The 10,888-nt window shown below is 51.3% G+C and overlaps 2 protein-coding genes across 2 annotated transcripts; one reads left to right on the top strand and one right to left on the bottom strand.

The window, feature by feature from the left end:
* Window positions 1-496: 496 nt before the first annotated feature.
* Window positions 497-3,248, top strand: Ccer2 (coiled-coil glutamate rich protein 2). Its single transcript, XM_041654614.1, has 5 exons — window positions 497-569; window positions 751-791; window positions 948-1,035; window positions 1,341-1,861; window positions 3,159-3,248. The coding sequence occupies exons 1-5, from the start codon at window positions 497-499 to the stop codon at window positions 3,246-3,248; spliced, it is 813 nt and encodes a 270-aa protein (XP_041510548.1).
* Window positions 3,249-3,507: 259 nt separating this feature from the next.
* Window positions 3,508-10,866, bottom strand: Nfkbib (NFKB inhibitor beta). Its single transcript, XM_041653972.1, has 6 exons — window positions 10,582-10,866; window positions 6,305-6,410; window positions 5,888-6,221; window positions 4,714-4,802; window positions 4,360-4,632; window positions 3,508-3,680 (listed from the first exon to the last, which is right to left on the bottom strand). The coding sequence occupies exons 1-6, from the start codon at window positions 10,758-10,760 to the stop codon at window positions 3,579-3,581; spliced, it is 1,083 nt and encodes a 360-aa protein (XP_041509906.1). The 5' UTR covers window positions 10,761-10,866; the 3' UTR covers window positions 3,508-3,578.
* Window positions 10,867-10,888: the final 22 nt, after the last annotated feature.

Here is a 10,888-nt window from a genome sequence, read left to right on the forward strand (position 1 = left end):
ACACTACCCAGCACTCCTCATATCCTCACCCAACAGCTCTGGAGCGTGTTGTCACCAAAACTTCCTAAAAGTAAGAAAGCTTAAGCAATTGTCCCAGCACTGCACAGCTGGTGGCCAGCGGAGCAGGGACTTTGTCAGAAGGAGCGTGCACCTCTTAGGAGGTAGATTTGGGAGGATCTACTTTCCAGATGTGGAAAGAGTTGAGAAAAGGAGAGTTGCCCGTTTCCCAAGTAAGTCTCTGGGAGAGCCTTTCTCCCACCCCCACTCCGTGTTCCTGGGCCAGAAGCCTGGAGGGGTGTGTATGTTTGAGTGTGGGTTCCCATAAATAATTGAGGGTCCTGGAGCGCCCCACAGCTGTCCCCTCTCCCTGAACCAGGGAGGGGGTGGTGGTGACGTCATTTTCTCCCCCCCTGGGGCCACTTCACCTGGGTTATAAGGCTCTGGCACTGGCTGGCTGCTCAGCCAGCGGAGAGGTCCAGGGTCCGGACTCCCCACCATGCCGCGCCATGCACCCACCTCCGCAGCGCTGCTGTTGCTGCCCCCGCTGTTGGCACTGCTGCTGGGGACTGGTGAGTCCAGAGCCCACAGAGGGATTAGGTGGCAGGCCAGTATACCTGGGGCCGGGCTATAGACAGGCGGCTGAGCTTACACACGGGGGCAGCTCAGCTGGTAGGTGCCAGGCTGGTGGGCTGCGGTAACGGAGGAGTTGGGATCAGTACCACGGACAGTGCCTGTTTCATCCCTCCACAGCCTCCTCGGTTCCCCTGGCGCCCAGACCCTCCAAGGAGGAGGTGAGAGAGGAGCCCTTCTTTGCCCACCCCATCCTGTTGGGTCCCCTCTGCTCAGCTTCTCCCAGGATCCCCACCTCTTTCTTTTCTCGTGGAGCCACTCTGTTTGCCCAACTCCCTTGCCCTTGACCTCCCTCTAACCTTTCATCCTTGCCCCAGCTAACCCGCTGTCTAGCAGAGGTGGTCATGGAGGTGCTGACCCTGGGCCAGGCCCAGAGAGGCCTCTGCACAGCTCTGCTCCACAAAGGTAGGGATCCCTTAGTTCCCCTCGGGCTCCCAACATCTTTCCCCACCTTCCTACTGGCCCACAGTGCATGGTAGGAAAGTTCCCAGGCCCCAGGGTCAGTGTGGTGCTGCTTACCCCCCCCCCACACACACACACGTGAAAGAGCCTGGCTACAGCACAGGGACTGGAGCCGAGAATATACAGCCTGTGACACCCCCTCCCAGTGCCAAGCAGTCCCTTTCATGATGTCAGGAAGGACCCAGAACTCCTGAGCAACCCCATTTCTCAGTTGGCTGCACAACGAGAACCCTATTTTTCCCTGCCAGAGATATTCGAGACAGAGCCCCATGGCTGTGTATCCCTTGAGGAGAAGAGGTTACTGGGTGGGGACTTCAACAAGCAGGAGACTGGAAAGATGAGGTCCAGCCAGGAGATAAGGGACAAGGAAGAGGAGGAAGCAGCAGAGAGGACCCACAAGTCTGAGGTGCAGGAACAGGCCATCCATACACAGCTCCACAGCCAGCTTCACCGGGAAGAGGAGAAAGAGGAGGAAGAGAAGAGGCAGCCACAGAAGACCTTCGAGCACATGTGGGAACATCTAGAGGGTGCCAGGGGCCCCCAGAAGCAGGTGGCTGAGAAGGCCAGCAATGCGGAGACGGCCCGGTTTCAGGCAGAGGAGAAGGGCATGCACCTGCTGGGTGGAGGCCACAGTCTGTGGCAGGGGAGTGAGATGGCAGGGGGAGAAAGGCACGAAGAGTCCTCGAGCCATCATCACCACCTGGAGCAGCCGGGTACCAAGGCCAAGCAGGAGAAAGAGGCAGAGGAGGAGGCGGCTTCAGAGCAGGAGGTGAGTGGCAGGGCCACTCCAGGGTCACCCAAGGAGGTCTCTTCTAACACCTGCTAGTGTTGGGCCACAATGAAACCCACCATGAAGTGGGTCAGTGACCAAGTATGCACCAAGACTAGGTAGCAACGTCCAAGCAAGGACAGTGACCAGGAAGACACCACTAATTACCCAGAAACATCAGCATCATCGCCAGTCTGTACCAAGTAAGTCAGCTCCCACTGAAGCCAGCAGCTACTCTCCTGGTTCACTAGGCTAGTGACAGATACCATTGGCTAAGCCATGCAAGGTCCAATATATTCCACATGCCAGCAAAGATGGCTCAGTGGGTAAAGGCACTTGCTGCCAAGCCTGGTGACCTGAGTTCAATCCCTAGGTCCTGCATTGCATGGCGGATGGAGAGGACTGACTCCCACAGGTTGTCCTCTGACCGCCCCACACATGCTGGGATACACATGTGCACATACACGCCCACAATAAATGTATAAACTTGTTTTTTAGTTATGTGCTGGAGAGATGGTTTAACAGTTCAAAGCATTGGCTGCCCTTTCAGAGGACCCAGGTTCAATTCCCAGGATCCACCTAGTGACTCTGCAACTCCATTTCCAGGGGATCCTATGCCCTCTCCTGGCCTCCAGGGGCAGCAGGAAGACATGGTGATATACAGACACATATGCCGGCAAACACCCATACACATAAAGTTTTTTTTTTTTTTTTTTTTTTTTTTTTTTTTTTTAAATATTTATTTATTTATTATGTATACAATATTCTGTCTGTGTGTATGTCTGCAGGCCAGAAGAGGGCACGAGACCCCATTACAGATGGTTGTGAGCCACCATGTGGTTGCTGGGAATTGAACTCAGGATCTTTGGAAGAGCAGGCAATGCTCTTAACCTCTGAGCCATCTCTCCAGCCCCATAAAGTTTTTTTTTAAGTGATTAAATATAACCTTAATTGGGAGCAGCAATCAAAATGGCCATCACATCACTGATGGATCACCCAGAGCTGGGATGTAGGTCTGTGGTAGAATGTATACTTAGCATGCAATGCCCTGGTTCATTTCCAAGCACTACATAAACCAGCTGTGATGATACATATCTGTAATCCCAGCACTCAGAGAGCAGAGGCAGAGGATCAAATGTGAACCTCCACGCCAGTCCAGTGGGCGAACAGAACTTTGGGGTTTGGGGGAACAAAGATGGTAGCCATCACTAACCATGACAGACAGCTAGGAAGGGACTTCAGGCCACCAATGATTTACAGTGGTCACAGAGGTAACCATATTTCTGATCTCCCCCAGGAAGACGATGTGAAGCAGCTAGAGCGCATGAAGGAGCAGCTAAAGAAGGCCACCGCCATGCTGGGAGAGGCACTTGGGAGGGAAGGCTGACCCCATCCACTCCCCTCCTTTCCTGTATGCCCTAAGGCTCAGGACTGTTGACCTCAGAGCCCCCATCCCACCAACTGGCAGGGGCTGGGAAGTAAGGGTGTGCCTGAGAACCAAGCCTGAGACAAGTCTGAGTGGGGCGAGGGCTGGTTCAGACTCGGGACCCACCCCACCCCTCCATCCCTGAGTGAATAAAGCACAAAGCAAACCGTGGCTCACATGTGGCTCTGTGGACGGGACCTGAAATAAGCAGAAGGCACTATCAGGCTGAGCGCTGCTTGTCAGCTTTAAAGTTTTATTAATCTGGAAATTATATTAATATTAAAACTTAAGTCAGGTGGGGTTGGGGTCATCAGGAAGAGGTTTGGGTGCTGGGGAGGGAGGTAGCCGGTTTCGGCTCCTGCCACTGTGGACCACGATGTCGTCATATTCATCCTGGGAAAAGAGAGGGACAGCACAGGAATCAGGTAGCTGCCACCTTGCCCACTGCCAAGGCCACAGCACCTAATGGGGTCTCGTCGTGATGCCTGCGTTCCCTTGCCCCTCCTTTAACACCCTGAATGCACCATGCTGGAGGTCATGGCTCTCAGTACCACCTTCTCCCACCACGACTCCTATATGCCCTGGGTATTAGTCACCTGACACAGCTCTCTCCCCACGCCCCTCTGCCTTCACCCACCTTCAGCCCTCCTCATGCTACGCCGGCCCCTATACAAGGGTGTGCTGTTGTCTGTGTTCTTCAGTAATGCTCCCTCACTGCTGGCGGAGGTCGTTCCCGACCATCAGTGTCCCGGCCACTCTGACCATGCTCCCTGCCTGTGCTCATGACTGCCTCTGGAGGAAGTCTAACTTAGCTCGTCTTTGTGCAATTTTGTTTTTCCTTTTTGACAGGGTCTCACTATGCAGCCCTTGCAGGCCTCAAACTCACAGACTGCCTCTGCTTCCTGAATCCCAGGATTCAAGGCTATGGTGTTTGCCACCATGACAGATTGCCAAGTCTATGGCAGTTTCCCCTCATCTCTGTGTCCCTTGTCTGAGTCCCTGGCAGCATCTGCCAGGTTTCTGGTTGTCTGTTTACCCCGACCCCTCAAGGGGATACCCGTTCCTGACTCACGCCCTCATCTCTGTCATCGCTGTCATTGTCGCTGCTGCTGCTGCTGCTGCAAGGGCCAAGCTTATCATCCTCCTCCTCAGGCTCAGGGGCTCCATGTGCACGGAGGAGGCGAGCAAGCACGGGGTTGGGCCGAAGCAGGGCGCTACCAAGTGGGGTGCGGCCCCCATACATGCGGGCGGTAGGGTCAGCACCAGCTTTCAGGAGAAGCTCCAACACGCTGGCTGCCTGGGCTTCCACCGCCAGGTGCAGAGGGGTCCGGCCACACGTGGGTTCCTGTGGGAGGTGCCAGAGCAGTCAGTGAGAGCACACAGGGGACAGTGCCTTCCCCCACACTGGCCCACCACGGTGGCTCACCGGTTTATTGAGGTCAGCTCCAGCATCCCGGAGCAGCTGGACCATCTCTGCATCTTTGTGGATGACAGCTACGTGGAGTGGGGTGTGGCCTGGGGACAGATGACAAGTTAAGGAGCCTCAGCTCTGTCATGACCCGAGGGAAGGGTACCAGGTTTGGGGCCTGAGCTCAGATGTCAGCATGCTGGCAGGGTAAGCCTGAGTGGTGAGGTGTCTGGGATCTACAGGGACTCGGAATGAGAGCACTCACTCTGTGGACCAACAGAACCAAGTCTGAGGTCTTCCTTCACAAAGAACAGCTCTTGAGTTCCATCCCCAGCATCATAAATAAAACAAACAAGGACAGTAACAATAGATGTCCCACAAAGGACCGGGGACACTGGCTATCAGGTGACCTCGGCCTATTTATGGAGAAGCCAGGTTCTTTTCCCATGAGGCCTGAGTAAGGAGGGTGAACTCTGCACCCTCTGCCCAGGGCTAGGAGCGTGGGGTGGATCCTCTCATTCCAGTTAGGCTGAACTAGAGGCTTACACTTGGGAACAAACAGTTCTGGAGGGAAGGAACCTTGCAGGTAGGTAGTCCAGGCTCAACTACTGTATCCGGGCATTTCTGAATCTGTAGGTTGGCCGTCTGGGATGCAAGTGGTTTGAAGACCAGATCTGGGAAAGAGGAGCCCTGTGTATCAATTCTTAATACTCCTGGGGGTCCTTGGTCCAGAAGCTGGGACTTCTGGGGACTTAGGATGATTTTGCTTTTAGGAGCTGGTTTTGCTTTCAGGTTTTTTGTTTTGTTTTTGTTTTTTTTTTTTTTTAAACAGGGGCTCACAATGTAGCACAGGCTGAAGCTGACCTCATGATGTTTCTGCTTCAGGCTTCTGCCACCCAAGTGCTGGGATTATAGGCACATATAGCCTTGCCCTGAGAAGGGTGTGTGAGACAGGGTCTCCTAAACCTAGACTGATCTAAAACTAGCTAGATAGCACCAAAGATGACCTTCAACTACTGATCTTCTTGCTTCCAACTTACAAGGGCTGGTATTATAGGCATGTGCCATCACGCCCAGTTTATGCTGGGGATTGAACCCAGGCTCTGTGTATGCCAGATAAGCACAGCGGCTGGGTTTCAAGTCAGGTAATAGCCAGGGAGTTTTCGTCCTTCCCAGGGCCCAGGGCCCTCACCCTCATAGTTTTCTGCTTCTAGCTGCAGTTTCCAGTCTTCATCACTTGGCTCCTCTTCGTTCTCTGGGTTAGGTTGAGGGTTCACAACAACAGGGTTTTGGCTGGTGCCTGGGGCATGGTCCTGGCTCTGAGTGAGGTAGGTATCTGAGGCATCCCTTGGACGTCTGGGGCGGGGCTGGAGCAGCACGCATGCGCACGTGTGTGCCCTCATGCGGCAGGCCAAGTGCAGCGCGGTGTGGCCCCCTCGCTCAGTCACCAACACTCCTGCGCCAGCTGCATACAACTTTTCTACCGTGGATGCCTCCCCCAGGATGGCTGCTAGGTGCAGGGCTGTCTACAGGGAGAGAGAGCAGGGGTTAGGGCCACAATGACAATCCTGGACCCGGCTCCCTAAAGTGACCATCCCCAGTGGCTCACTTGGCCTAGGTCATTCTGCAGGTCCAGGTACTCAGTGCCGGCGGAGAAGCCCAAGAGGAAATCCAGGAAGGGTTCATGCTGATGTATCACGGCCAAGTGCAGGGCCCTGGGGACAAAGGGAGAGGTCAATAAACAAGGAGCTACAAACAGTCAGGGATGGGAGCTACTTTGGTTGGTTGGTTGGTGTTCTGAGATAAGACAAGGGTCTTCAGCCGGGCAGTGGTGGCATATGCCTTTAATCCCAGCACTTGGGAGGGAGAGATAGACTGATCTCTGTGAGTTCGAGGCCAGCCTGATCTACAAGAGTTAGTTCCAAGACAGGCTCCGAAGAAAAAGAAAAAGGAAAAAAAAAAAAAAAAAGAACCAGTGTTTACTAAGGAAATTAGCCAGCTCAAATTCCAGTACCTGGAGAAGCTGAGGCTGGAGGATTGTTACATCAAGGCCAGACTGGGCAACATGGTGAGTTCTAGACCAGCAGGGTCAAATACTAAATAATGAGATTTGGTCACCAAGAACAGCTGGGCATGGTGGCATGTGTGAAAGAGGCAAGGCTGGTGGGCTCTGTGAATTCCAGGCTAGTCTGGTCTGCAGGTGAGCTCCAGGTCGGCGAGGGCTACATTGTGAAGCCTCATCTCAGATAATAACAAAGCGAAGAGCAAATGAGGCAGACAGCGAACACCGACCAATGGCCTCCACACACAAATATATACACACAAAGACAAACTAGGTATAACGTCCCCAGCTTCTAATCTTAGCACTTCAGAAGCTGAGGCAGAAGGATCACAAGTTTAAGACCAGCCTGGGCTCCACAGTGAAGCCCTGACACAAAAAACAAAATACAAAAAAAGGGGAAAACAAGGGCTGGGGCTGGGATGTGGGTTGGGGAGCACATGCCTAACATTTGCTCCTCAGGCTTGACTGACAACACACACACACATACACACACGCACACACACACACACGCACACTATGGCTCTAATAATAGACCTCCAGATTACATAAAGCAAAAGCTAACAGAATGAAAACCAACAGATGAATCCACAGACTTGGAGATTTCAATAGGTCTCTGTCACAAATTGTTCGAGGAAACAGAAAACATCAGCAAAGAGACAGCAGACTTGGAGAGCAGGGTGTGTGGTTGTTGCTGTCTTGTTTTTGCAGTAGCGGATGGAACTGAAGGCTCCATGCATGCAGGGAAGCACACGCTCATCAGTCTCTTTGTCCCCTTTATTTTGCGACAGGGCCTTGCCATTCATGTTTCCCAGGCTGGACTTGAATTCACTCTGTTCCTAGGCTGAACCTGAACTTGAGAATCCTCCTGCCTCAGTCTTCTTTGGAGCTGGAATTACACGCCCAGCTTTGAACATTACACTGCTAATCAACATTACCTCTAAATCACAGATTATTTATTTATTTAGTGTATGTGTGCCTGAGTGGATGGATGCACATGACATGCACGCGGAAGCTAACTAACAGAGGCCAGAAGAGGGCATCAGACCCCTGGAAACTAGGGTTATAGATAGTTGTTAGTTGCCATGTGAGTGCTGGGAACTGGACTGGGTGGGTCTTCTGCAAGAGCAGCTAGTGCTCTTAACCAGCGAGCTACCGCTCCAACCCCATTTTATAAACTCTTTATAAGTACTCACATAACACTCAGGGTCAATTTCTGAGCCAAAAAACCGAGTCTCAGTAAATCAAAATGAATTGGCATGGGGACACCATTCCTGATGGAGTACTTGCCTGGCACCCAGAAGGCCTGGCTTTGATGCCCAGCATGGAAAGAGAAACTAGAGAGTGCAAATCAAGCAAAGAATTTTCTCTGCCCACAGTGAAACAAAACTCAAAACCGGTAACAGAAAGACATCTGGAAATTCCTCCAAGGGTGAAAAATGAACATGCTTCTTCATAATCTACTGGCCAAAGGAGAAATCAAGAGAAATTAGAAAATATACTCAAATAAGTGAAAACAAAAACACAGCATATCAGAAGTTCTCTACAGGGAATATTTGTAGTGCTCAAAGCTCATTAGCAAAGTGGAAAGGTGAGTCGGTAGAGCGCAGACATAGTCAGTCCCCAGCAGAGCAAGAGCCGGGCACACACCACATGTGTAAGACCAAGAGTGTAAGGCTAGAGGCTGAACCAATGGCTCACCAGCTAAGAGCACTTATGGCTCTTGCAGAAGACCCAGGTTTGATTTCCAGCACCTACATGGTGGCTCACACCATCCATAACTCCAGTTCCTGTGGATCCAACAAGCACATATACAATTCACACACACAGGTGTGCAAGTGAAAAACATCTATACACATAAAGTAAAATAATTCAGGAGGCAGAGGCAGCCGGATCTCTGAGTTTCAGGCCAGCCTAGTCTACTGGTCTACAGATTGAGTTCCATGACAGCCAGGGCTACACATAGAGAAACCCTGTCTTGATTAAAAAAAAAAAAAAAAAATATATATATATATATATATAATTCAAGGCTATCCCAGGCTGTACAGTGAGGCACTGACTAAAAAAGGGGTTAACGGAGGGGGGATTGGGGGACAAGGCTGGGAAATAGTTGGTAGGTAACGCACAGTGACCTTAGTTCAGAAAAGAAAAATTTGGTTGTGGTTTTAAATGCTTATAATTCCAGCACTAGGGAGGCAAGGGCACACGATCCCTGGATGGAGCGTGTAGGCATACATCTTTGATCTCAGCACTCAGGAGGCAGAGGCAGATGGATTGCTGTGAGTTTGAGGCCAGCCTGGTCTACACGGTGAATTCCAGGCCAGCCAAGAACTATACAGAGAGACTTGGTCTCAGAGAAGGAGAAGGGGTGAGGATCCCTGAGATTCTCAAGCAGCTAATCTAGCCTCTGTGGTGAGTGCTCGGCCAGTGAAAGGCCCTGTCTCAAAACAAATCAACAGCTCAGGGTTCTCCTCTAGTCATACACACACACACACACACACACACACACACACGGCATAGTGATGTATACTTGGGAGCTAGAAGCAGGAGGATGAAAAGTTCAAGGCTATCCTCAGCTGAATAGCAAGATCAAGACCACCATGGGTTACATGAGACTGTATATCACAAAACAAAAAAAAGCAAAGAGGAAAAAGAAAATTACAAAATCTACATCTAAATCTAAAGTGATCAGAATGAAATAATAAAGGAACAAGAACCAATAAAATGGAAAGTGAAAAATAAGAAAATTAAGGAAACAACACCTGGTTCTTTAAGATTCGTGTTTATTGTGTTCCCCTCATGGGTCAGGCACTGAGTCACTGGGCACACGCAATAAGCACAAAGGACAAAAAATCCCGGGTACAATCCCTTACACAGACCGTCACCACAGCTGTCCCTTCTCCCCAGCTTAGCGACTAAGCACAATTTCCTGATTCTTAAAATTATTTTTCAATCTCCCTCTCCTCCTTTTCCTCTCCCCTCATTTTTGATACCAGGTCCTCCCAAGCTATCCTCAGACTTAGAGATCCTCTTTGCCTCAGCCCCTTGGAGGGCTGGGATTACAAGTGTGTACCATCACACCAGCTCAGCTAAAAACAGCTGCTGGAAGGCGGTGGTCTGGGAGGAACATTTGGTTAACAGACAAATCTATCCTCGTGGAAATGAGATTCTGATTTTTTTATTTTATTTTTTTGGTTTTTTAGTTTTTCGAGACAGGGTTTCTCTGTAGCTTTGAAGCCTGTCCTGGAAGAGATTCTGAATTTTATGTAGCTCTGGCTGGCCGGAAACTCACTTCGTAGATCAAGGAGCCTCAAACTCAGAGATCTGCCTGCCTCTGCCTCCCAAGTGCTGACTGCCACTGCGCCCAGCAGCTCAATTTCTTATTTGCAGATCCATGCTGGAAGTAGCAGAGTTGTAGACTCAGGGCCAAGGACTAATTTTGGAAGTCAAAATCTGGCTTATTACAAGGGTAGCTAAGATCAAAGACCACATTTGGAAGCAAGGGGTCAGAAGGTGTGGGAACTAGAGGGCTAACAAAGGTCCGGGGGCCTGGTGTCGGGAAGGTTCAGATCCGGTTTGGGGATCAGTAGGTAGGATATGGATTACAGGAGCACAAATTTAGAATTCAAGAAAGGTGAGACACTTGACTGTGGGTGAACGTAAGACTAGTCTTCTCACAGTTTAGTATTTGGGAGTTAGGGGTCAGGAAGTCCAGCATCGGAAGTCAAGAGTTAGGAACTAGAAGATAATAAGCCACAGGAATCATAGGCTAATGGAGACTCAGGTAGGATCCTGGGGCTCCGTTTAGTAATTTAAGGTTTACTCACGTGTCCCCATCCTCAGTGACGTAGCCAAAGACCAGGGGCGCCCACGACAGCTCCGGGCCCAGCTCTGCGCACAGTCCTGGTCCTCCGGGAGCCGCTGCGTCGGGACCTAGAGAGCCTAGGCCGCTGTCGCACCATTCATCGGCGTCCGCAGTTTTTCCCAAGCAAGCGACCCCGGCCATGGCCCCAGCCACCTCGGGTGGCCCCCTGTGGTCGCCCGCCTGTCGCTGGGCTTTGCCGTGCGTTCCAGTGCTTCCGCCCTGCCGGGAATTCCCCAACACGCCCCCTCATCTACCCAATCAGAATGTGT

The sequence above is a fragment of the Microtus oregoni genome, unplaced genomic scaffold, assembly GCF_018167655.1.
Source record: "Microtus oregoni isolate MIOR12 unplaced genomic scaffold, Mior012 000006F_ref0000085, whole genome shotgun sequence".
Taxonomy (NCBI): Eukaryota; Metazoa; Chordata; class Mammalia; order Rodentia; family Cricetidae; genus Microtus; species Microtus oregoni.